The 25,059-nt window shown below is 36.9% G+C and overlaps 1 protein-coding gene across 1 annotated transcript in view; it reads left to right on the plus strand.

Annotated features, from left to right (window-relative positions):
- The window catches only part of LRP1B (LDL receptor related protein 1B), a 1,686,774-nt gene that overhangs the window by 1,348,773 nt on the left and 312,942 nt on the right, over positions 1-25,059 (plus strand). The window contains exons 40-45 of the mRNA XM_045298375.1: positions 3,357-3,549; positions 4,208-4,333; positions 13,999-14,127; positions 15,975-16,094; positions 23,802-23,915; positions 24,157-24,306. Coding sequence (XP_045154310.1) covers positions 3,357-3,549; positions 4,208-4,333; positions 13,999-14,127; positions 15,975-16,094; positions 23,802-23,915; positions 24,157-24,306 — 832 coding nt within the window. The remainder of the gene's footprint in view (positions 1-3,356; positions 3,550-4,207; positions 4,334-13,998; positions 14,128-15,974; positions 16,095-23,801; positions 23,916-24,156; positions 24,307-25,059) is intronic.

Raw genomic sequence — 25,059 nt, forward strand, 5'->3', positions numbered from 1 at the left:
TCCTCCCATACAAGCGCACCTAGTTACTTTATGCTAAATATTTCTAAAAGAAGAATCTGTATTAAAGAGCTCTTTGTTTTCCAGATACAAATATGAAAGCTTGGTGACTATTCCCTATATAGGGTATTTAAAAATATATGTGAATAGTTATCTGGTGTACCAGGTGCCTGCAAGTCAGAGAAGATCAGTGCTCACAGGGTATTTTCTAGCTGATGATTCAGAAGTAGTCTGTGAGACCTGTCTGAAAATCTCCCTCTGGGTCGATTGCAACATTCAACCTTTCTGTTAGCAGTCAAGAAGATTAACCCTTTGCACTACCTAGCTACTTCAAATGTGTACTATTCTTGTGCGATGCCATCACGTTGTTTCTGACCCACAGTGACTCTTACGTACAACAGAAAGACAGCACCATCCTCACAATCGTTATTATGTTTAAGCCTGTTGTTGTAATCACTGTATAAATCCATTTCTTTGAGGGTCTTCATATTTTTCATTGCCTTTCTAGCTTTTCCAAGCATGATCTCCCTTTCAGGGACTGATCTTTCTTGTAACATGCACAAAACGTGTGAGAAGACTCTCCATCATCCCTTTTCAGGAACATTCTGGCTGTATTCCTGACAAAACAGATGTGTTTGTTCTCTCGGGCGTCCATAGTACTTTCAATATTCTTTAACAACATCATACTTCAACTCCATTGGCTCTTCTCTGCCTTCCTTATTCAATGCTCCATTTTTAAATGCACATAAACCAACTGAAATAGCATGGCTTGGATCAGGCATCCTTCATTCCTCCATGTGACAGCCTTGCTGTTCAACATTGCATTATGTCTTGTGCAGTGATTCTCCCAATCCAGCACCTAGTTTGATTTCTTGCCTGCAGCTTTAATAAACATTAATTGTGGATAAAAGATAAAATCCTGAGGGACAGGGCAGCACCCTCCCCTGCTCTACATTAAACCTCGGAACTGGAAAAAAAAATCCTTGAAAGATGCAAGATGAAATCCTTGACAATGTCTATGTTTTCTCAATTTGCCATTATGTTTTCTGCTGTGTCAGTTGTGAAGAGTTTGGTTTATTTTACATTGAGTTGCAATCTATAATGAAGGTTTGGGTCCTTGCTTTCAGTATGTAAACTGATATCATTTGCACATTGTGCACATTGCAAGTGGTTAATAAGCTTTCCTCCAATTCCAATGCCGCATTCTTTTTTCATATAGTCCAACTTCTTGAATTATGTGCACAGCACACAGATTGAACAAGTATGATGAGAAGTCACAACCTGATACACACCCTTCTAGATTTTAAACAACACAGCATTCTTTTGGTCTGTTTGATTTTTGTGTATGTACATCTTCTGGATGAGCACAATGAATTATTCTGGAATTTCCATTCCTTTAAAGGCTATCTGCAGATTGATATAATCCACACAGTCAATTGCCTTTTCAAGGTCAGGAAAACACAAGTAAACATCTTTTTCTTGTTCTTTACTTTGAGCCAAGAATCATTTGATGTTAGTAATGATATCTTGCATGTCATATCCTTTTTGAATCCGGCTTGACATTCTGGCAGCTTCCTCATGATATGCTGTTAAGTGATCTTCAGCAAAAGTATACTTCCATGTAACATCAATATTATTAAATAACTCATAGTAAAACTGAATCCTGTGTAATACATTTGACAAGGACCATGTGTATAGTCGCTGAGATAATTCAACACATGATTTTTTTAAGCTTCCATTATTTCCTTTCATTTATGTTGCCGGAAAAATGTATTTGCTATAAAGCAGTCTATCTTTCAAAATGTCATGAGATGGCCAACTTTACTTCTATCACAAAGACCATATTTTTCTATTACTGTTCCTACTTTTTTGTTTCCAACATTTTCATTCCACATATCAGCAATTATCAATGCATCTTGATAGCATGTTTGATCAATTTCAGACTGAAGAAATAGATACAATTCTTCAATTTCTTAAAATTGGTAGAATTATTCAATTTCTTCACCACTAGATGTAGTGGTTAATCCATACGTTTGAATACAAGTTACATTTCCTTATAAGATTACAAACATCATCCAATTGTAGACAGCATTATACTTAGAAATGGATCTTAATGTATTCTTTGTGATGAGGGACGTGATGCCATTCCTCTGGAATATTTTATTCCTAGCCTGGTCAACCAAATGATTGTCTTATGAAAAATGGCCAGTGCTCACAAATGCCCCGAAGTCTTCCTTTGTGCATTCCATTTCGTTGTTTATTATTTAAATTTCCCTAGATTTATACTTTGTACATTCTACATTCTAATAATTAACAGATGTTTTCAACTGTTCTCATGTTGAGTCATGTCCCATTAGCAAAAGCAGGTCCCCAAAGTTTGCTTCATCCTGATCATTATAGGAGATTCTTCTCCTTAAGGGAAGTTTTACTCAGACATATTTTGAGTGTCTATGGTCCTGAAGGACTCATCTTCTGACACTAGATGTGACAATGCTCCTCTGCTATTCATAAACATTTCAATGTCTAATCCCTCAGAGGTGGACAGTTTATTCCTTCTTTACAGTCTATTCGTATCCTGGAAGTCCTGCAGAAATGTGTTCACCTTGGGCGACACTGCTAGGATTTGAAATAAGGAGGACAGAGTTACCAGCATCACAATAACACACAGACCCCTCCACTAAGACAAACTGACAGACAAGTCATAGAAATGCATATCTGTCACCACGAATCAATATTATGGTTTTGGATCAGTCATTTTGACTCATAATACTGAGTATGCCATTGTTTATACAAAGGATCTCTTTATTGTTATGTGTTTTTCTGTTTTTTGGTATTTGATACAGAAGATTGATGAACCAATTGAAACCACAACTAGAATAAGGGCTCCTGAGAGGTACAGGAGGGGAGGAGGTAGGGATGAGTATCTAATGGGAAGCTGATATCAAGGAGTTCAAGAAGAAAGAAAATGTACTGAAACTGATTATGATAGCAATTTTACAATATTCGTGTGATTGAACTCTGGCATGATATGATGTCTAGATTAGCTCCTAAAAAAGGGTTCAGAAATAAATGTATGAGTTAGTGAGACAGGGTGTTAGGGGAAAAAAAGATCTTATTATAAATGGAATATACTTAAATACTAACACATTGCATGCACCAGAAAGTATTACAACAGTTTGGATAAGCTATAAAACATGTCATGATAACCTGTTCAGTTAAATGTTTTTTTCTCCTTATGAGTCCTATTAATTTAAATACATTAATCTAAATCTCTCATTTTTTTGAGAATAAAAATGGATATAGAAATACCACGAGGTGCATCTCCATTGTAAAAATGTGTTGTTTTTAACTTATTCCAGGTGATAATCAAATCTGGGCCAGGGACTTTTCTCAGTCTGGCTGTTTATGACAATTATATCTTCTGGTCAGACTGGGGAAGAAGAGCTATTCTGCGTTCCAACAAGTACACAGGAGGGGACACTAAAATTCTCCGTTCTGACATTCCACATCAACCTATGGGAATCATAGCTGTTGCCAATGACACCAACAGCTGTAAGTTGCGGTAGAAAGCACACTTCTTTTCTAATGATATTACGTCTTTAAGTATGTGTGTATGTATGTATGTATATATATGTATGTATGTATATATATATGCATATATATATACATGCATATTGATGATGATGCTTATTTGGATTTTACTTTCTTGTATTTCCTTGGAGATAATACACAGATTACTATTTAACCTGTTGAAATAATTGAAAAAAATATGAAGGCAACTTTCATATTGTTTAACTTATCACCAGAGGAAGAATTTATTTTTAATTAAGTTTTTATTATTTTTTCCTCAGAATTGTATTTATCTCACCCTATCCCTCACATCTCTGAATATGGAAATCATGCTGTGCTGCTTTCATGAAGATAATAATCTTTGATAAACAATCTTTTCATATCAGCTTAAAAAGTCTTTAATTACCAGAATGCCTACAAAATGTTCAATTTACAGTATGGTGATGGTTTCTAGTGGCACTAGTTTATTTGATGCCACTAATCAAGAACATAGTGATTTCTATTGCAAACTTTTCTAATGTGCTTATCAACTTTTCAAAATTTCGAATCCTTCCTTGTTTCTGATGTCTTGTGAGATTGAGGCAGTCTAACAGTTGACTGTAGAACAGGCACTCATGATAAAGAAGTGTCTTTGTTTCAGGTGAACTTTCTCCATGTGCATTATTGAATGGAGGTTGCCATGACCTGTGTCTTTTGACTCCCGATGGGAGAGTAAACTGCTCATGCCGGGGCGACCGGATGCTGCTCGATGACAACAGATGTGTGAGTAAGTAAAGAGAACACAAAAGCCATGATGGCATATCTGTCCAAAATGGCATCTCCCGGCATTGGGATGTGTTTTGTATATTCATCCACTTGAATTCTCATTCAATATTTGAGATTCCATTGTTGTGACTCCATTCTACTTATCATACCTCTTACTTATCATACCACCGTTACATGATAATAACCAAAAGGAGGGAAAACTGTGTCCTGATTGGGAGTTGGAAGATTAACGGGCCAGCTAAAGGAGTGTCTGCACAAAATGAGGAGCTGAAAACTTCTAGAAATGAAAATTTGGTCATTAGCAAAATTAATTAAAAGCCAAAATAAGACAGTATATGGGCAGTGGTTCAGCAGCCATGCAATAGAAGCACTTGCGGTCTGTTGCTGTATGTAAATGAGAGAGAATGGCTCATGCAGCTTATTTGTAATCAGTTCCAAACTGTTAATTAAGAATGTAACATTGCTGCCTGCATGTTGTTTATATCTCCCAAAGGCATTGCACTCTTTAATTAGTGTGATTATAATATACACTTATTAAAATTTAAGTTTCCCAAATTATTTCCGAAATAAATAAGGGTTCAAGTATTCCAATATTGCCACAAAAGATTAGCAAGCGACATAAAAAATGTTAATTTCCTTTCACATTAAAATTATTCACATAAAAAGGTCAGAGAGTAGCAAAACATTGGAAATTCCTGAACTTAACTCTTAGACTATTTAAACTTTTAAGGGTTTTTTTCTTCTCTTCATCTATACCATCATTTCCTATCATGTCAGCTCAGAAAATAAAATTAACTGAGAATGTGTCCATCACAAAAACAAGTAGCAGAGACTATGAAGTATTTTTCATCTTTTTCTTGAATTCGAGTGGCAGTTCTCGTCTGCCCTACAGCATTGCTATGAGCAGGAACCCACCTAATGGCAGGAAGTCTGGTTTATGATTTGATTTTCATCCACCAGGAGAATCCTCTCTTTTACCTATTCTTTACTTTGGTGCAAGAACTTGGACATTATTTTCTTTACTCTGAAAACTAGTACACCTAACAGCAGCAGAGACATATATTCTCAATTTGCATATTGATACCCACCCACAATTCCACAATCAATGCTCATGGAAATCAAAGGAAAAATGACACATTGCATTAGGTAAATCTGCTGCACAAGATCTTTTTATCATGTTGAAAAGCAAGGATGTTACACCTGACCCAAGCCAGGGTATTTTCCATCAGCTCAAATGTGTACTAAAGTTGGACATTTAATAAAATCAGGAAGACTGTTGAGAAATCAATACACTTGAGCTCTGGTGCTGGATAAAAATATTGAACGTGCATGGATTCCCAAAAGTACAAACAAATCGTTCTTGGAAGACCAGCCAGCATGCTCCTTAGAGGCAAGGATCCCAAGGCTTGGTCTCACATATATTGGACATGTTATCAGAAGAGACCAGTCCCTAGAAAAGGCCATGATGCTTAACAACGTGAACAAGAGGCAGCCCCTCAATGAAACGGATTGCCAACGGACTGCAACAATGGACTCAGACATAAGAACAATTGTGAGGCAGGTGCAGGACTGGGCAGTGTGTCAATCTGTTGTATATCGGGTCGCTTTGAGTTGGAACTGAGAGGACAGGACCTAGTAATAAATAAATAGATAACAACAACGACCCCCACCCAAATAAGTACCTATTAGCCAGAGTTGTTTAAATAAAACTGTCAATAACATTATAAGTACAATTGAGACTTAGCAAAACCAAATGAAATTATGTAACTGGTCAGTGAATTTTAAATGCAGACAGCCAATTTTAATAATCTAATCTCAGAATCCCTTATTTCTCTTTTACCTAACACAACCCTGATTTGCTTTGGCAATTCCTTAAACTCTTTCAGTTGCTTTTATGGTTTCAGCTGTAATGGTCTGAATCGAACACCATCTGCAAGCCAGGAGTATTAGCCAAGCATTTGAATCACTTATATTTCATTCAGAGGTCACTACATTGCTGCTATACAGTGATGGCTTTTGCCAAGCAACAAGGCTTATATGTAAACAGGGGAGGCCTCTCTTTGCGGAAAAATAGATGAGATACCATTCTCCCTACTAAGTCTCTTGTTTCTCTTTATTGACACAAAGGAATGGATGAGACTGGAAATTGTTATGTTCACATAGAACTGCAATGTGATTCCTCACACAAAAGCTAGACAAGTCCAGATGAATACTGGACACACACACACTCACACACACACACATCTTAGTGACACATCTTGGAGAACCTCCCTCTATGCATTTGTATTGAAGTTATTATAAGATTATAAGATTAAAGCAAATTTTAGAGACACATTAGTGGAATAATTTCATTCAGTTTGTGAGCTAACATGGTTGTGTCTAGTAATATTAACACACCTCTTAATGTTTGTCTATGTAAACTGAATAATATTTGAGGTTCTTAATTTTTTAGTGGGCTGCTAACTGCAAGGTCAGCAGCTCAAAACCACCATTCGCTCTGAAAGATGAAGCTTTCTACTCCAATAGAGAACTGGAGTCTCAGAAATGCAAAGGGTAGTGAGTTTGAATTTCATTTTGTTTTTAAAATTCTTAGTTAACATCTTTAAAATGGCAACGCATCTTTATTATGGATTATTGCATGTCAGTTACTTCCAATAAAGGAAAAAGAAAAAAAGACCTTTGAGGAAGTGTTGCTAATATTGAAGCAGCTGATTTTTCTATATATTATTCCAGGTGAGAGTTTTGAAAGTTAACACCAACCTTCTTACCAAATCCTTCGGTGTGAGAGGAGGTGACACAGGTGTAGGTAAAGCCCGATCTGAACAAGCTCTCTTAGAAATGTTTGGGAATGTTAAAAGCAGCATTCCAAGAGTGAGAAGTGTTGAAGAGCAACCACATCAGGGCAAAGGAAAGAAAATGATTGTCATAACCTTTACAGTAGAATCAGACAATCTGATCTAAATTAACATTACTAACTTTGTCAACATTTGTAATTTGAGTAGCAATAGCAAATATAATTAGGTGCACTAAGGAGAAGGAGTGGTTAATTGAACAAAATATTTGTTTGGAGGAAAACAGAAAGCAGAAATAATGCTATTTCATCAAATGAGCATATGTTCACAAGAAATGTGTTCATACAATGTCGATTTTTTTTCATGGCATGAAATAAAACAAAAGAATATTTACCTGCAAATGCTACTTGTGTTTGTTCTCCCAAAGGCATTATGAATATGAATCAGTAAACACGATATTCTCCATTATGAGTATTTTACGTTGAAAATGAAGACAAAGCAGGGCGTGTGCAGACGAGATTAGGTTGGGAATGTGAACAGGCTCTTCAGTAGTGAGTGCATTTTGTTATCTTCATGAGTTAGATTGATTGTGGTCACTAATATTCACATCTTTTGAACACTGGCTCCATTTAAAAAATTATTTTAAAAATATCAATTCTTTGATATTTTCTTTTCAAGGGACATCATGCCCTATCTATGAAGAAGAGAGGGAGCCCTGATGGCGTAGTTGTTGGGCTGCTAAGCACGAGGCCTGCGGTTCAAAACTGCCAGGCACTTCAAGGGAGAGAGGCACAGCTTTCTACTCCCTAAAGAAGAGAGTTATAATCTGGGAAGCCCACACGCCCAGTTCTATTCTGCCAAACAGGTTCATTCTGAGTTGTAACCAACTCAACGGCAGTGTAGGTTTTTTTGATTTTAGATAAATCAGTGATATTTTGACTGAAGCTAGGGGGCAGGGGTAGAATTTGAAAAATATAATTAAACTATCTTTGAAATTGTTGCTATCGTTGAAATAGTTAAATTAGATTTGTTGTGTAAATTGGCAGAGAAATAAACATTTTGTTAAAAGTGAGTTAAGTACTAGGATAATAAAGACACAAAATGCTGGGAACCTCAAAGAGTACTAGCGTCTCTCTACTTGAATATTCCCAAAGAAAAATGATAACAAATTTTAAAATCAAACTACTTGCCTTGTAGTAGTAGAATTCATTTCATTGTAATTACCTCCAATATAATTAGCATAACTGGGTTTCACTGTACAATTATTTAAAAAAATGAAGTAAGTGCATGCAAGCAGACAGCATGTAATACACCCAAAATGTTAAACTCCAAATATTTGCTAGTAAATTTATTGCTTATGAATCAAAGTTAATGTTTTCCCCAGATGAGCTCACCCCTGTAAAGCAGTTGAAATGAGCTGTACAACATCTTTGTGTTGGTTTTCCTTGTTGTTGTTGGACTGTGCTTACAGATGGGAAAACAGAGAGAGAGAGAGAGAGACGGAGAGAGAGACAGAAAGAGAGGAAGAAGAAGAAAGGAACAACTTCAAAATTCTAGTTTCTTATGACAATGAAAAACGGTAGAGTTTTTGTACTAGAAAACCTTTAATACATTGAAGAATGTATGTATGTATATATAACACCCTCAGTATCTGTGAGTCAATTTAGCTCATTTTCAAAACTTAATATTACGATAGATACCTAAGCAGGATGAATATATAGAACATCCACATTCAACCTTTTCTGGCCTATCCACCACTGTCGTTTTGTGGTAATATGGTAGCTTCTGTGTTGTCATGCTAGAAGCTATGTCTTTGTTATTTCACATTTCTGTAGGGTTACTTAGGTGAACACGTCTCAGCAGAGCTTCCAGCCACTAGAGTGTTCCCACTCCTGAGGGATTAGCCACAGAAAGTCTTATACATATTAGAATAGTTTCAGATATAGTTCTGGAAATCAGCCCCTCAAATTGGAAACCTCTCACGAGATGATGGAGGAAGAGCTTCCCTCTCAAGTAGAGTTGCCCAGAATGACCTGAATTGAGTACAACTTTCTGAACCTTCATTTGCTGATGGGGCACAATTCAAACGAGAAAGAAAATCTGCAGACATCTAATGATAATTGAAACATGGAAAGTACAAAGTATGGATCTAGGAAAACTGGAAGTCATCAAAACTGGAAGGAAACATAACAGTCCACATGATAATAATTAGTGAACATTGCTTACTTTGAATCCCCATGTTACATGGCTTACTATGATGGCAATAACACGTTCAAGAGGAGTGGCATCATATTCAGAGTCAGAAGGGACATTTCAGGATCTGTCTAGAAATACAATTCTGTCCATGATAACATAATATCTATACGCCTACAAGAAAGTCCAATTAATACAACTATTATTCAAATTTATGGATCAACCACTAAAGCTAATGATTAAGAAATTGATAAATTTTACCAAATTCTTTCATTTGAAATTGATCAAATGCATAATCAATGTGTATTGAAAACTATTGGCAATTGAAATGCTAAAGTTAGGAACAAAGAGGGAGGAAAAATAGTTGGAATATATGGTTGTGGTGATAGAAACAAAGCTAGAGATTACATGATAGAATTTTGCAAGACCAATGGCTTCTTCATTGCAAATAGTTTTTCAACAACATAAATGACAAATCTTTACAACATCACCAGGCAGAATACATAAGAATTAAATTGACTACATCTGCACAAATAGATAGTAGAGAAGTTGGATGTCAGCAGCCAAAATGAGACATGGGATTGAATGTGGAACAGACGCACACATCAGTTGCTCGAATGTAATGAAAGTTATGTGCAAGAAAATAACAACATTAGAAACAAAGAGAGTCAAAATATGGCCTTGAGTTGATCCCACCTGAATTTTGAGAACATCTCAAGAAGAGATCTGACATACTGCACACTAATGCCACCGGATCTCATGAGCTGTGGGATGACATCAAGGACATCATAGAGAAAGCAAAAGGTCATTAAAAGAACAGAAAAAGGAAAAAGGCTCAGAGTGACTGTCAGAAGAAACTTCGCAACTTGTTCTGGAACTTAGAGTAGCAAAAGCAAACAGAAAGTTTCCAAGAGCAGCTAGAGAAGACAGGGTATTATCGTGATATGTGCAGAGAGGTGAAGTTAGAAAGCCATAAAGGGAGAATACACTGAGCATAACTCAAGCTGAAAGAACTGAAGAAACCAGTCTAAACCTCGAGTTGCAAAATAAAAAGATTTTATGGTCAAAAAGTGAATGATGCAGAGAGCATCAAAAGACAATGGACTTACACAGGTCTAACAATATTTAAGAGGTAAAGCTAAGACCATGATAATAAAGGGAGGAAATTTCAAAGAACTAAAGGTTTGTTGTGTGTTTCATCAGTGCTATACCACACCCTAGACATATCAACCCTTCTCTGTGGCCCTTCTGTGAGGAACTGTCCAGTTAACTTAAAGGTGGATTTGGGGTCTCCACTTTGTCCATGCTCCTTCACGTCAATTTGATTGCTTGGTTTTGTACTTCTGATACCTACTCCTATCCATACCGCATGATCACACAGGCTAGAGCGTTTCTTCCACGTGGGATTTTTTTGCTTCTCTGTGCGATGGCTGCTTGGTTAACTTCAAGCTTCTAAGACTCCAGATGCTATATCTTAATAGCCGGGCACTATCAGCTTTCTTTACCACATTTGCTTGCGCACCCATTTTGTCTTCAGCGATTGTATCGGGAGGGTGAGTATCATACATCCCCATATTATTAGAACAAGACATTCTTGTACTGAGGTAGGATTTAAGTAGAGGCCCAATGTACACCTGCTACCCTAATACTTTACATATAAATATATATACATAGATCTATTTCCCTATTGTTATATATTTACATATATTGTTATATATATTTACATATGTAAATATGTACATGCCTGTATTTAGACCTCTATAAATGCCCATTTGCCTCCTAGTTCTTTCCTCTATTTCCTTTTTACTTTCCTCTTGTCCCACTCTCATGTTTGGTCTTCAGGTTTCAGTAATTCCTCTCAGTAACATTGACCTTGATCAAAGCCCTACGAGGCATATACAGTAGAACCCTGGTACTCTATGGCACCAGTCCTCGACATGATCAGATATAAATGCAAAATGTTGAGAAAAGTTTGCATCAGAGTTCGAACAAAACATTGGAATCTGACCTGTCGCATGTGATTTTTGTCAACAAAAGCAGTTCATGTTTTGGTTACTTGGTGTTAGTTGGCGTTGTTAGTACGCATTGTTTAAACCTTTTGTGACTGTGTTCCAAGCGTTTTGCTATAATTTTCTTAGCTTTTTGTACTGTTTTAGATAAAAAAACATGGGTCCTAAGAAAGTTTTTTTGAAAGAATCATCATGATAAGGAATATTGATAACAATATTGTTGATGATAATTTAGTAAACCCTTTTAGAAAACAGTTAAGGAAAGGCCAACAGCAGACCACATTAGACAGAAATTTTTTTAGAGAAAGCCAGCCAGGTCCTAGTGAAACAAGGCGAAGAAGGGGAAATGAACTCCCGAAAAGCAGCTACAAGTTGATTTTATAAATTGGGATTCCCCTTCCAAACAATGACTCTCTTTCCATACCTCCTCTCCACATCCATGTCCACTGATCCAGATCCTCCTCTATCTCAAGGTATGGACCATGCTGTAGTTGTTAAAAACTTTTTAAATGTTGTGTTTCTTATTTAAATTTTATTAGTTAACTCTGAACTTATTTACTTTGAAATTTCTATGTAATGTTTTGTATAAAAAGGCAAGGTTAGGATAAAAACTTGGTTGTCGAGAATGGATTAATTTATTTTCAGTTATTTCTAATGGGAGAAATAGATTTAGAACTCAACTGCATCACATCTCGACACTCCTTCTGGAATGGATTAGCATCGAGGTCCGGGGTTCTACTGTATTTGATTCAACCATTTCAAAAGGTAGCATATATTCAAACGCAAATGGTAAGAAAGGAAGAAGATTAAGCTACACTGAAGACATTAGCAAAAATCAATGTTCCTGGACTTGACAGAAAAACCAGCTGAAATATTTCAACCAGCTGATGAAGCACTGGAAGCACACTTTTCTATGCAACAACATTTGGACAACAGCTACTTAACCAACTAACTAAAAAGATCCATATTTGTGCTAACTGCAAAGAAAGGCAACTCAACAGAGTGTGGAAATTATCTAACAATATCATTAATATTGCATGGAAGTAAAAATTTGCTGAAGATAATTAAAAAAAAAAAACACAATTGAATCAGCTCAAAAACATAAAACTGCTAGAACCTGAAGCCAAATTCAGCCCAAGCATGGAACAAGTAATATTATAGCAGATGTCAGATGAATTTTGGCTGAAAGCCCAGAATCCAGAAAGATGTTTACTTGTGTTTATTGACAATGCAGAGGTGTTTGACTATGTGGATCATAACAAACTATGAATAACATTGAGATGAAAGGGAATACCAGAACCCTTCATTGTGCTCTTGTGGACCCTGTACATGAACTAAGAGGCACTTCTTAAGAACCAAGCAGAGGAACACTGAGTTGTTCAAAATAAGGTAAGGTGTGCGATAGCATTGTTTCTTTTGACCATATTTATGTAATCTGTATGTTGTGCAAATAGAACTCAATGTCAGGATGGAGAAAGAATCCCTAACAGCATACAATATGAAGGCCTTTGCTGATGAACATCAAAGACTATATGTATCCTTCAGGATGGATTACAACTCTATGTAAAATATATATAAATTATCCTCACACCTGGATCACTAGATAACAAACATCATGATAAATGGAGAGAATATTGTAGTTGTCAAGGATGTCATCTCGCTTGGATTCATAACTAATGCTCATGGAAACAGCAGTCAAGAAAACAAAGAATATGCTGCATTGATCAAACGTAGAGCACAAAACCTTTTTGAACAATTGAAGAGCAGAATGTCACTTTGGGGAATTAAGGTGCACCCGACCTGTGTAAGTCATGGTATTTTCAATTACCTCATATGCCTGTGAAAGTTGGGTAATAACGGGGAAGACAAAAGAAGACTTGATGCATTTGAATTATTATGGTGGTGAAGAATCTTGGAAGTTCCATGGACTGCCAAAGGAACACTGATAGTGGGTAATACATAACCCCAAGGTCAGATCGCATAAAGATTTAAGCTGAGAAATTCAAAGGGGGCATTTCTACTCTGCCCTATAGGGTGGCCATGATTCAGTATTAACTCTATAGGAGTGGGTTTGGTTTGGGTTAATTGCCATAAAAACAAACAATTCTGGTTTGGAAGAAGTACAGCCAAAATGTTTTTAGAAGGAAGGCTGGTATGACAATCTCATGTACATCGAACATGTTATCGAGAGAGACCAACTCTTGGAAAAGGTCATCTTGCTTGGCGAAGTAGAAGGGAAGCAAAAATGAGTAAGACCCTCAAGATGGTGGATCGATGCATGGCTGTGCCAGTATAATCATGGGCTCAAACTTAACAATTGCGAGGATGCCACAGGATGGGGCAGTGTTTTTGTTGTGTTGCACGCTGGACTCAATGACACTCAAAAACAATCCTTACTGCCACCAATTGATTAGCAAATATATACATAGGCACAAAGAAAATAAAGTCGTCAAACAATTCCTTAAAAAAAAAATTACTGAGGAATGGTAATACCAACAAAAATAGAGTGCCCATTTTTTGTTTGTTTGGGTTTTAGTGTCAAAGTTAATTTTCCTTAATATAATTTTACATTTATAAATTTTGTTCATTTCATAATTAGGGGAAATACTTTCTATATTATGTATTTTAAAAGTTTCTTATGAAAAAACACATGTATTTTTTCTTTCCTTCAGCTAAAAATTCTCCCTGCAACATTTATTCAGAGTTTGAGTGTGGAAATGGTGAGTGCATTGACTATGAGCTCACCTGTGATGGACGTCCTCATTGTAAGGATAAATCTGATGAAAAACTGCTCTATTGTGGTACGTGTCCAGTATGTGATTTGCTTATTGCAAGAAGATACCCTTTTCCCCCCAATTAATCTCTTTTCATTTGTTTTTTGTAGACTATTTTATTTTCAGTGTCTCTTATTAATGTGGCAAATATTTTGGCTTTGCTCCTGTTAAAAAGAGATTCTTTGCTTCCAAACAAATATAGCAGGATATTTATTAAAGAATTTCCTGGTGGGTCTTCATTCAAATTACTAATTTAAAAATAGAATAATGCTGTCTTTTGAGAAGCTTAGCTATTCAGCATAAGAGTCAATTCCTAAAATAGAAAAACAGAATTGAGAAATATCAGTGACTTGTACACATTATAGCTGTTCTTTATAGCAGAAGTGTGCCATTGGCCAGTGGCATGGTTTTAGACTGATGACAAAGTCTATTCTAGTCTCATTCTGCTTTCAAAATTGTCACAGGGGCCAGCATCCTTTGGTAAAATGTCTGGTTACTTTAGTTATGATTCCCAATCATGCATCACACCAAAGAGAAAATTGTATGTAAATGAGGTTTTTGCACTTTATGATTCATAAGCTGTTATATTGCTGAACAAGTTTCAACAGAGCTTTCCATCTCAGACAGACTATAAAGAAATGTCTAGTGGAATATTCTTGGAAATCAGCCAGTGAAAACCACATCGATCAGATCATATCATTGTAAATGACGGGGAGTGCAGAGTGGAGACCCAAAGCCCATCTGTAGGCAACTGGACACCTCTTACTGAAGGATTGCGGAGAACAAATGAGCCAATGAGGGTGCAGTGTAGCAACAATGAAACATATAACTTTCTTCTAGTTCTTAAAGGCTTCCTCCCCCCGCCCCCCCACTATCATGATCCCAATTCTAACTTACAAATCTGGCTAGACCAGAGGATGTACTTTGGTACAAATACCAACTAGAAACACAGGGAATCCAGGACAGATGACCCCTTCAGGACCATTGGTGAGAGTGGTGATACCTGGAGGGTGGAAGGAAGGTGGGGTAGAAAGGGGGAACCAATTACAAGGATCTACATATAACCTTATCCCTGGGGGATGGACAACAGAAAAATGGGTGAAGGGAGATGTCGGGCAGTGTAAGATATTACAAAATTATAATAATTTATGAATTAGGAAGGGTTCATGAGGGAGGGAGTAGTGGGGAGGGAGGGGGAAAACGAGGAGCTGATATTAAGGGCTCAAATAGAAAGTAAATGTTTTGAGAATGACGATGGCAACAAAGGTACAAATGTGCTTGACACATGGATGGATGTATGGATTGTGATAAGAATTGTACGAGCCCCCAATAAAATGATTTTAGAAAGCATTACCCTCTGTAACTAATCATCGTGATAGGCAAAACTAGAAAGTACTTTGCTCAATTGTCTTTGGGGCACTGTGAGTTGGGAACCATGCCACGACAACTAACAACACATGATTCTGTAGTTGAGAAATATATATTTAGGTGCTTACATTGTTTTTTAGCTGAGAAATTCTTGCAATGGGCAAGAGAGCTAAGAGTCAGGTTGTCCTAATACTCTTAGAACATTTGAGGCAGACATTTAGTTCTTTGAAATTGAATGTATCATATATGTTAATTTCTGTGCCATTTGACATTAGTACCAGAAGCAAAATATGGGTATGACTTGAAGCAATCTGTTACGTCAAAAAGACTCATTATTGAAGGAACTACTCTTTAATAACTTATGTATATTTTAATCCAGGGTTTTGCTATTGCAAATGCTTGTTTTACAGATGCACAAACTATAAATGAACTTTCAGCTGCTCTTTTCTTTCATGTGAAAATAATTTTGTAAGACATTCAACTGTGTGTCCACTTTTATTTGTAAGAAAACAGAAGCTGTCGAAAAGGTTTCAAACCCTGCTACAACCGTCGATGCATTCTTCACAGCAAGTTATGCGACGGGGAAAACGACTGTGGAGACAATTCTGATGAGTCCGACTGCAAAGGTAACATCAACCTAGGAATTGTCTCCTATGAAGTGTCTTTCTAAATGTCTACCCATTTGTCGTCCTGAGCGTATTCTGATTCCGCACTTTTAGCATCTGCCGATCAGTTTGGTAAATGTTATATGAGGGACTTTATTAAAGTTAATTGAAAAGAATAGTTATGACTCTTTCTCTCATTTCAACATTCTTGGCATTTCTCACCTCTCTAGTTCTGCCTCCTTATGTCCCATATTATAATATCAGAATTAGAGTATTTACTGCTTCAGATATGTTCTTCTCATTCCCGACTTTTCTGTTTTATATAGGTAATCATCATTTATATATTATATATTTATATATGTAATCAGACTGGACAGAAGAACATGGTGTTCTCTGTGAGGTCTTGTTTACCATAACCTGCCATTCATGGATTCAATAATCAACAACACTTCCAATTCTTGAAAAAACTCTTTTTATCAAACAATTTTTAGCATAGTCTGTATACCCTTTCAAATGGTCCCCGCCTATAATACTTCCATTTCTGTTCTTTGTCATGTGTAAGCTGATTTTATCATTTTTTCACAGTATCTGGGACAGAGCCTGAAGACAGACTCCAGGGTTAGAAGCCAACTCTCACTCACGATGATTTTAAATAGGATACTTAATCCTTGTCCATCCTGGTTTCACACTCTAAGGAAGGGGATAGTGCATGAGAATCTTTCTATTAAATGAGCCTAAAGTAGTGAGAGTCCTTGGGTGGCAAAATGATTACGTGCTGCGTTATTTAGTGAAAGACTCCCTAGTTCAAAACCACCAGAGGGACCTCACAGGACAGGCCTGGTGATCTACTTCTGGAGGAGTGCAGCCCTGAAAGCACCTCTGTAGCCTTTCCACTCTTTCATCATGAGTTGGAATCAACTCCAACAGCAACTACCAACACCACGTGGCTCTGGCACCAAAAGTGCTGTGTCAGCATCTCTCTGCTCAGAACAACTAATGCAGTCCCGTGTGTGGAATACACATGCTTTTTTTTTCCCTTTTGATTCTGACATGTAAGGCACCCTAAAGTCTGGTCCAACAGACCTTTCCGAACTAAATTGTGTGCATCCACCATCTTCAGAGTTTTAAATATGTGTGTGTGTGTGTGTGTGTGTGTGTGTGTGTGTGTGTGTGTGAAGCGGTTAATCAGCTATTCTTGGAGCAGACATAAATCAGTGTAATTTATTTAGGACTGAGGCACATGTCGTCAAGATAGGGCAGTCCCTGAGACTGACGTCATCCTTGGAAAAGCAGGGAGGCAGAGAAAAAGAAGAGAGCCCTTGACCAAATGGATGGACACCATGGTGCCAACAATGGCCTCAAACATAAGAACACTGATGACAATGGAAAGAGGCGGGGCAGTGTTTCATGCTGTTGCGGGTACGGTCAATATGAGTCAGAAAGGACTCAAAGACTCCTAACAATGACGACGACGATGACGACAACAACAACAACAACAACAACAACAACATGACTTACCTCAAGGAGTTAGTCTAATTTTATGTTTGACTAATTTTGTGTGCTAGGCTGTGGTACTAAGAAATTTGGTCAAATATAAATGTTGCTCAGAAGACATATACATGTGAATTAAATACTAAGACTGCAATATCTTTGTGGGAACAAAATTCGATCCGTAGCAGAAACCTGGGTCATGGCTCATTTAAATCTGTTGGCGTTGGTTAAGCAGATAACTCTCATTTATGACTTGGCTTTGTGGCACGGTAGTCAATCTCCCATCTGCTAATCAATATGTTAGTGATTCAAACTCAGCAGCCCCTCAATGAAAGAAAAATATGGCTGTCTATCTCTGCAAAGATATATGCCTTTGAAACAGAACTGGGGTTCAATAATGTCTTATAAGATCACTGCAAGACGGAATGACAAACCTTAAAAGCAGGTTTCTGTGGAATGAGAATTCTGTGTGAAGACTGAACGTAGATAAGATTGCCTGTCCTCTTAATTATGGATTGTGGACACAAGAATGGAAGAGTCTCTAAACTCAACTCAAAACCACTTTCATATTTTAAGGGATTTGTTAGAGCAGATCCCTACTTCCAAGTGCCAAAACCTGTTCACATTTCCTAGAGGTGCCATAATTAAATATCTCAAAGTGAGTCACTTTAGAGAATACAATTCCTGTTCCAAGTAGAAAAAGGGAAGAGAAATGAGAGGTCATAGGTATGAAACATATATAAAGCACAGTAAATGTTATTATAAGTCTAGTTTTAAAAATAATTCTCTCTCCTCCAAGCCCACCCAGATGATAGTCCCTTGGTCCTTGGGCACTGGCTTCTCCTCTTAACATTGGCAGTGACCCTGCTCTCTCTAACTGAGACTGTGTGTTAGCCTGGGTAATCTAGAGAAACACATCCAGGGAGACTCATCTGTTTATAGGAAAGAGCATCATATACAAGAGCAATTGAATATTGAGAAAACATCCCAGCCCAGTCCAGATCAAGTCCATAAGTCCAATATTAGCCCATATGTCTGATACCAATATATAAAATCCTCTTCAGACTCATGTAACACATGACCTCATGTAACACATGCTGAATACAGAAAGATCACAGGCCAGTGGGTGGGAAGTCTTGTGGATCCAATGGCAGTATAAGCATCTCAGCGCTGACAGGGGTCTCCACATGGCTTCTCCAGCTCAGGGCACTAGGGTAGTTCCATGTGTCTTGTCAGCTGCAATGTCACCCAGGGAGAGAGGAGAGTGAGAGAGAGACCGAGTCTCCTGCCTCCAGGGAGGAACAGGAGTTCCCAGAATCCTCAGGAGAAGGCCAGGCCCACACAGAGGCCTCGTTGGCTATTATCTGATTGACAGGCTAGACTCCACCCTTTCACTCTGAATCCTTAAATCGACACCAGATTATGCAACTACCACAGACTTTGTTCCAGTTCTCTGTGATGAATGCATTGTATACCCCAAAAAAGGCATATTTAAGTTCTAGTCCCTACTCCTATAAATATAAACTGTGGGGGGTATAAGATTCATTTTGTGGCATGTTAACAGTGAGGTAATATCAGATTATAGGACGAGTGTCCTAAACCTTATTCTATGTAGCGTCTTATACAAGAGAAAACAGATATCTTACGTTGGAGTTTGATTTTTCTCTCAGCTAACGTTTATTCACACAGTGTCCTTTGTGGGCACCATTCAAGCCATGGAAACATTTTCATGTCAGATTAGCTGATACAGCAGTGATACAGATGATGGGCAGCCAAACACCTCCTTTAAAGCACATCAAAGATGATTAAGGTATAGTCATAGGTACGGTTCAGGAAGAGTGGAGAAGATTCCCTCTACAGGTTTTTCTGTCTAATGACTGGTTCTGTTTCTGTAGTCATTGCAACATAGGGCGAAGAGCTTTGTTACAAGGCTTTCATACAATGCATGAACCACCCAACACTTTTATATCTAAAGGGAGAAAATATTTTTTAAAAGTAAAGAAGTATGAAAACTCAATATATGCACTGACATTCTGATAGGCTGTGTAAGAACCTATGAAGGCATTTATAAATATTTACAATTTTATTATATATTTAATTTTTAACATTTAGTTAAAAGTTAATAGTAATTCTTCTTACTATAGTATTTTTTCACCATTGCTAATACTAGTAGTTTTAACATTTACAAACCTTGAGTTAATTTACAGCATGGAAATCACTTTTACAAGAAAAAAACTGACTTCTTTTCTCCTAGAGGAATAAAAAATTCCAACACTCTTGAATCCTTTATGTATGCCCCCTTGTAGCTATTTCTTTAATGGCTGAAGCTAGGCATAAGGTTATCTGGGGCCATGGAGACTGACATAACATAGAGTTGTTTTTAAAGTTTGCCATCCAATATGCCTCTTCTAGTGATGTGAGCGCATGAGTCAGTACATGCAGGGAGAATGGCTGGTATCCCCGGTGCCCTGTTGAGATGAGTAAATTGCTTCTCTTGGGAAGTACATGAACTTTGGGGGACTGTTTCAATATCTTCAGGTGGACCGAGAGTTAAGTACTTCTAAGCTGATCTAAAGGAGAGAAAACCAGCACTTTTTATTTTCCTAAGTTTATAGCAGAACTTTGAGGAGTCCACAATCAAGTTTAAAGGATCACCATGCTTAAAGAAGCAATCATCATTCCTCCTGAGTTTCCTTAGAAGCTGTGTCATGAATTACATAAAAGGTCTGACTTGAAAGTAAACAGACAGAGATATGACAGCAGATTTAATACTTACTTTTTCTCATCAGCTTCTCATGTTATAGGCTGGGAAAGAGGAGTGGAAAGAGAAAATTGACAGACTATTTGTAAGAAACATTCAAATGGCCATAGAAAGCCAAATGGTATTTGTTCCATCTCATTAAATAGCTAAACTGACTTAACTGAGGAACAGAAATGTTAGATAAAGAACGTATATAAGGGACATGTATTAGTCTGAGTACTTTAGAGAAACAAATCCACAGAAATGCAGTATAAGAGAGAGTTTTATATAAAGGTTAAATACACGTGAAGAAAACATCCCAACCCAGTACTGCCCAGGCCTACAAGTCCAAGATTAACCCATTAACCCATATGTACAACACCAATCCATAAAGTCCTCCTCCATCTCACAAAACACACGCCATGATGCCGGCTGCAGGAGGAAAGCCGTGTCAGTGAGTGTGTAAACATCTCAACACTGGCAGGGGTCTCCACACAGCTGCTCCAGCACCCAGGACTGCATTGGGGTAGGTCCATGTGGCTTCTCCTCAGGGATGTCTTGCAGGAAGTGAGCCTTGCAAGCTGAAGCAGGGAACTGGCTAAGGCAGCTGCACCCTGGTCCGACCATCAGAAAGCAAGAGACCCGAGAACTAGAAAGGTGAGGCCCACTGAGCCATTTATCCTTCTGCCCTTCAATTAATCCCACCATGTGTTTATCGGCCAGGTTGGGACAATAAACTAACTACCTCAGGAAAAAATGGATTTACTTTTTCTCTGGCTACACCTTTTGGTCCAAAGTCCCTCTGAGATCTTTATTCCTTGCAGTCGCTCTTTGCTTGTCCTGCCATGGCTGTGATTTGTTTTCATGCACGTGTCTGTAGGCTTACTTTTTCTTCTGGACTATCTGGTAGGAAAAGTCTAGTACTTCTCACTTGGCATATCTTTTTTAGACTATTTCTTTTCTCCCTCTTTGGGACTTGTAGCCTGAGGGAGACTGGTGGAAAACTTTCATATTCACTTGACAAATTAGAGAGTCCAACGTATTCTCCCTCAAAAATACCACCTTCAGGCTAAACCAAATTTTAAGCATTGACAGACTAAAACATACTGGGGAAGGGATATAGTGGAGAGAACAAGGAAAAAGAAATGTTGGCAGAATAATTCCTGTTATTTCCTTAGATTTTTCTCATAATCTCCTACATTACCTGCAAGTGCAGGAGATATTAATTTCCACAACCAACATGTACCTGTAGTTGAGAACATTTTATACCTACCTGATACACCTAATTCCATATTCTACTTGCTCTTCATGTCTACTCTTTTAGTAATCCATAATCCATTCCTTATAACTATTGCCACCTGTTTCTACTCTTATTGCAAATTCTATTACATCAAAGTCCCTCAATCTACAGGGTTTTGTTTTGATTTATTTTGTTTTGATTGTCATAAATGTCACACTGTCCCTGTTTAGGAAATCAGAATTTACCTCCCAACCTTCTTCAGCATCAGATGGACTCCTCATTATGAGTCCACCCCTCACTGATGGCTTCCTGTCCAAGTACACAGAAGATTCTTGGGGCAAGTTTGGAGAGAAATTGAAATGGTGAAATTGTTTCCACTTATCCTTATTGGGATTTTTCTGCCACACTAAAGTACAATAACTTCAAGTATACTATAAGAATTTCAAGCACATTGTAAGATAAACCCTTGTAAGATTGAATAGAAATATAGCTCCACTGAAAATGTTATTTCACAGAGAAATGGATGCTGTGGCTTATACAAAGTATTATAAGAAATCAATTGGGATGCAAGCTGGTAAAAACGTGCAGATAGATGGTAAAAGAAAAAAATGAAATTTAAATTAGTGTCTTGATTGTCTTATACTTTTTCTATTAATAATTAAATATCATACTGTGAAATAGAGAAGGGATTTTACTTTTAAAAAATAAGAGGAATATATTATGTCTTATGGTTAGAACAATATATTTATCTCTATTCAAACTAACATTATCTGTTTCACATATTAAGATGTGTTTTTCCAAATGAAGAAAACAGAGAAGCAATTATAATTGCAAATTGTAAATAAAACATTTATTTTAATCATCATTTAAACACAAATAAGAGTGTAATTTTAAGATACAATTAGGTATAATAAGAGCACTACATTATGAAACACAAATGACATATACACCCTTGAGTAGAATTTGCATATTTTAAGATAGCATTTTATCCATTTACAATTGACATAATATCCATTTATAATTAAATTGGTTCTTTAACATATCAACATGAGAAGTGCAGTAATCAATGAGTCCTTCATGTTGTATATTAACATAATCAACCTATATAAATTTGATTTTGCAATAAAAATCTCACCAAAATTAATCTAACATACATAGCATGCCACACACCTGTTCAACATATTGCTAAAAAAGATTGTACAATAATGGATGTGTAAGAAGCCTAGAAAGTAATGCATAATTAATAATAAGCTATTCTGTATAAAGTGCATATCATGACAGTAGCATATCAAAGCTGATTTCTAGCTAAGCAAAACTGAGAAATGGAAAGTCAAACTTTCATAAGGATAGACTCAAATACCACATTCATAATTGCCTTGGCATACAACATTCATATTTTTTATACCAAATGTTAGTGATATTGCCTTTTAAGTTGTGCAAGTATAGATGATTTCTATCTGATTGTTCAGTTGTTCATCCTTAGAGCAAAATACCAATGCTCAGTTATTATCTATCCACATATGTATCTTTATATCATCAATCTAAATATCTACTAGATATGAAACCTTGATCATACAGTGGCTCAAGTGGTAAACAGTGGTAAACAGTGGGAGAGAAAGATTTCACAGTCTGTCTTTTTAAATATGAAATCCTTGGAAACCAGGCGGGAGGGAGGGGGGGATGGGGAGGGGGGAAGCTCCGTACTCTCTTATAGGGGCTCTGTCTGAATTTACTCAACAACAAATTCATAAAATAAAATGATTTTTTATGTATTATGCATTCATCCATCCACCCATTCTACCTATTGTAGCATATAATATCCCACGTTCTTTTGCTAGCCTGATAGAGATTTTCCAGAAGGAAAATCAGACATTTGCTTAGTGTTAGTGTGGTCAGCAACATTGTTTTAAAGGCCAGCTCAGTTGGCTTGGTGTTGTACTATAAGTACTATGGTAAAGAAGGAAAGAACTGGATGCTCTCATGTACGTTACAGTTGATAAAAGGAGCTAATCTCAACAGACTATTTGCAAAAAATTGTAGTAAATACCCTGACAGAGGGAAGGATTTTGTAACAAAGGAAAATTTAGAAGAGACACCTAACCCATCTCGGGGACAAAGTCTAAGGTCGTTTGATTTCTCAGAGTTGCTAAACAAAAGTACACATTATAACATCAATGGATTAGAGCACTCCAAACTTAAAAATAGGGAGACGTGTCATCGCCCATCTGTCCGCGTATCTCTTTGCTTGTTTTTCTAGTGACGACCTGTGCTGCTGTGGAGTTCCGCTGTGCAGACGGAACTTGCATCCCGAGATCAGCACGGTGCAACCAGAACGTAGACTGTGCAGATGCTTCAGATGAAAAGAGCTGCAGTAAGATGTCCCCCTGCTTTGGGGCATTCATGCCTGAGCACCTTCGACATTGCTTTGAGCCTTAGCCAGTTTTTTACTGAACCTCATCCAGAGCTGATATGTAATTAGCCCCTAGTGTATAACATAATTGCATATTTACTTCTTTCAATTTAGTCAATATTCTTGACTCTATGACTTACGAGAAGACTTGTAATCTTTGCAAATGAGGTGTTTTTCCTTTTTTCTGTTTCCCTCCTTCTAGATAATACAGACTGTGCACATTTCTATAAACTTGGAGTGAAAACCACAGGTTTCATAAGATGTAATTCAACTTCTCTGTGTGTCCTGCCCACGTGGATATGTGATGGGTCTAATGACTGTGGAGACTATTCAGATGAAATAAAATGCCCAGGTAATTCTAGAAAGAAAGTCTTTGCCTTGGCTATTTGTGAGGCTAGTTGTGCAGAACAATTCTTTGGAAGGTTTATTATTATTATTGGTAAACAATGATTAAGATGAACATATTAATAATGTTAAAAAACAAAAGTGATTAGCATCTTTAAAAATGCCACTTGATCTTATTTAATGAATTATGAAATGACACAAAAGAAACCTGTTCTATATTGGGATCAGTTTCCTTTCTCATATTTAATGTATCATGAATCTGATTAAAATTGTTGACTGGGGCTGAAAAATGTATAAAGCTTCTACAGAATTAATGCACATATAGAAATAACTATGTTTTTGACCATAGCTTTCCTCAATGTTATTGTACATTTTGAGCTATCATTGTTATGACATTTTGGTATAGTAGTTTGGGTACTAGTTATTTTCATTATTTGATCAAGTTCAGAAAGATAAATAATCAACCATTTACACTTACATAAAATGTGAAACATATCATTTGTGTTCTTAGCAACATACTTTCCATGACAATACCTTATTGAAATAAATTATCATTTTCATAGCTTAAGTAGATTATATATATATTCAGACAATAAGAGTTGTTAAAATACTACAGCTGAAAGTAGACATGCTATATAGAAAATTCTTTTTTTCTCCAAAGTTTTATTGACATAAAATTCACATCATACAATTCAATAGTATAATCACATCAAGAAGATTTTTCCAATTATCACCACAATCAAAGATGTAGAATATGTTC

This window comes from Echinops telfairi, unplaced genomic scaffold (genome assembly GCF_000313985.2).
Source record: "Echinops telfairi isolate 266 unplaced genomic scaffold, ASM31398v2 ScPeMD7_4;HRSCAF=17, whole genome shotgun sequence".
NCBI classification, from domain to species: domain Eukaryota; kingdom Metazoa; phylum Chordata; class Mammalia; order Afrosoricida; family Tenrecidae; genus Echinops; species Echinops telfairi.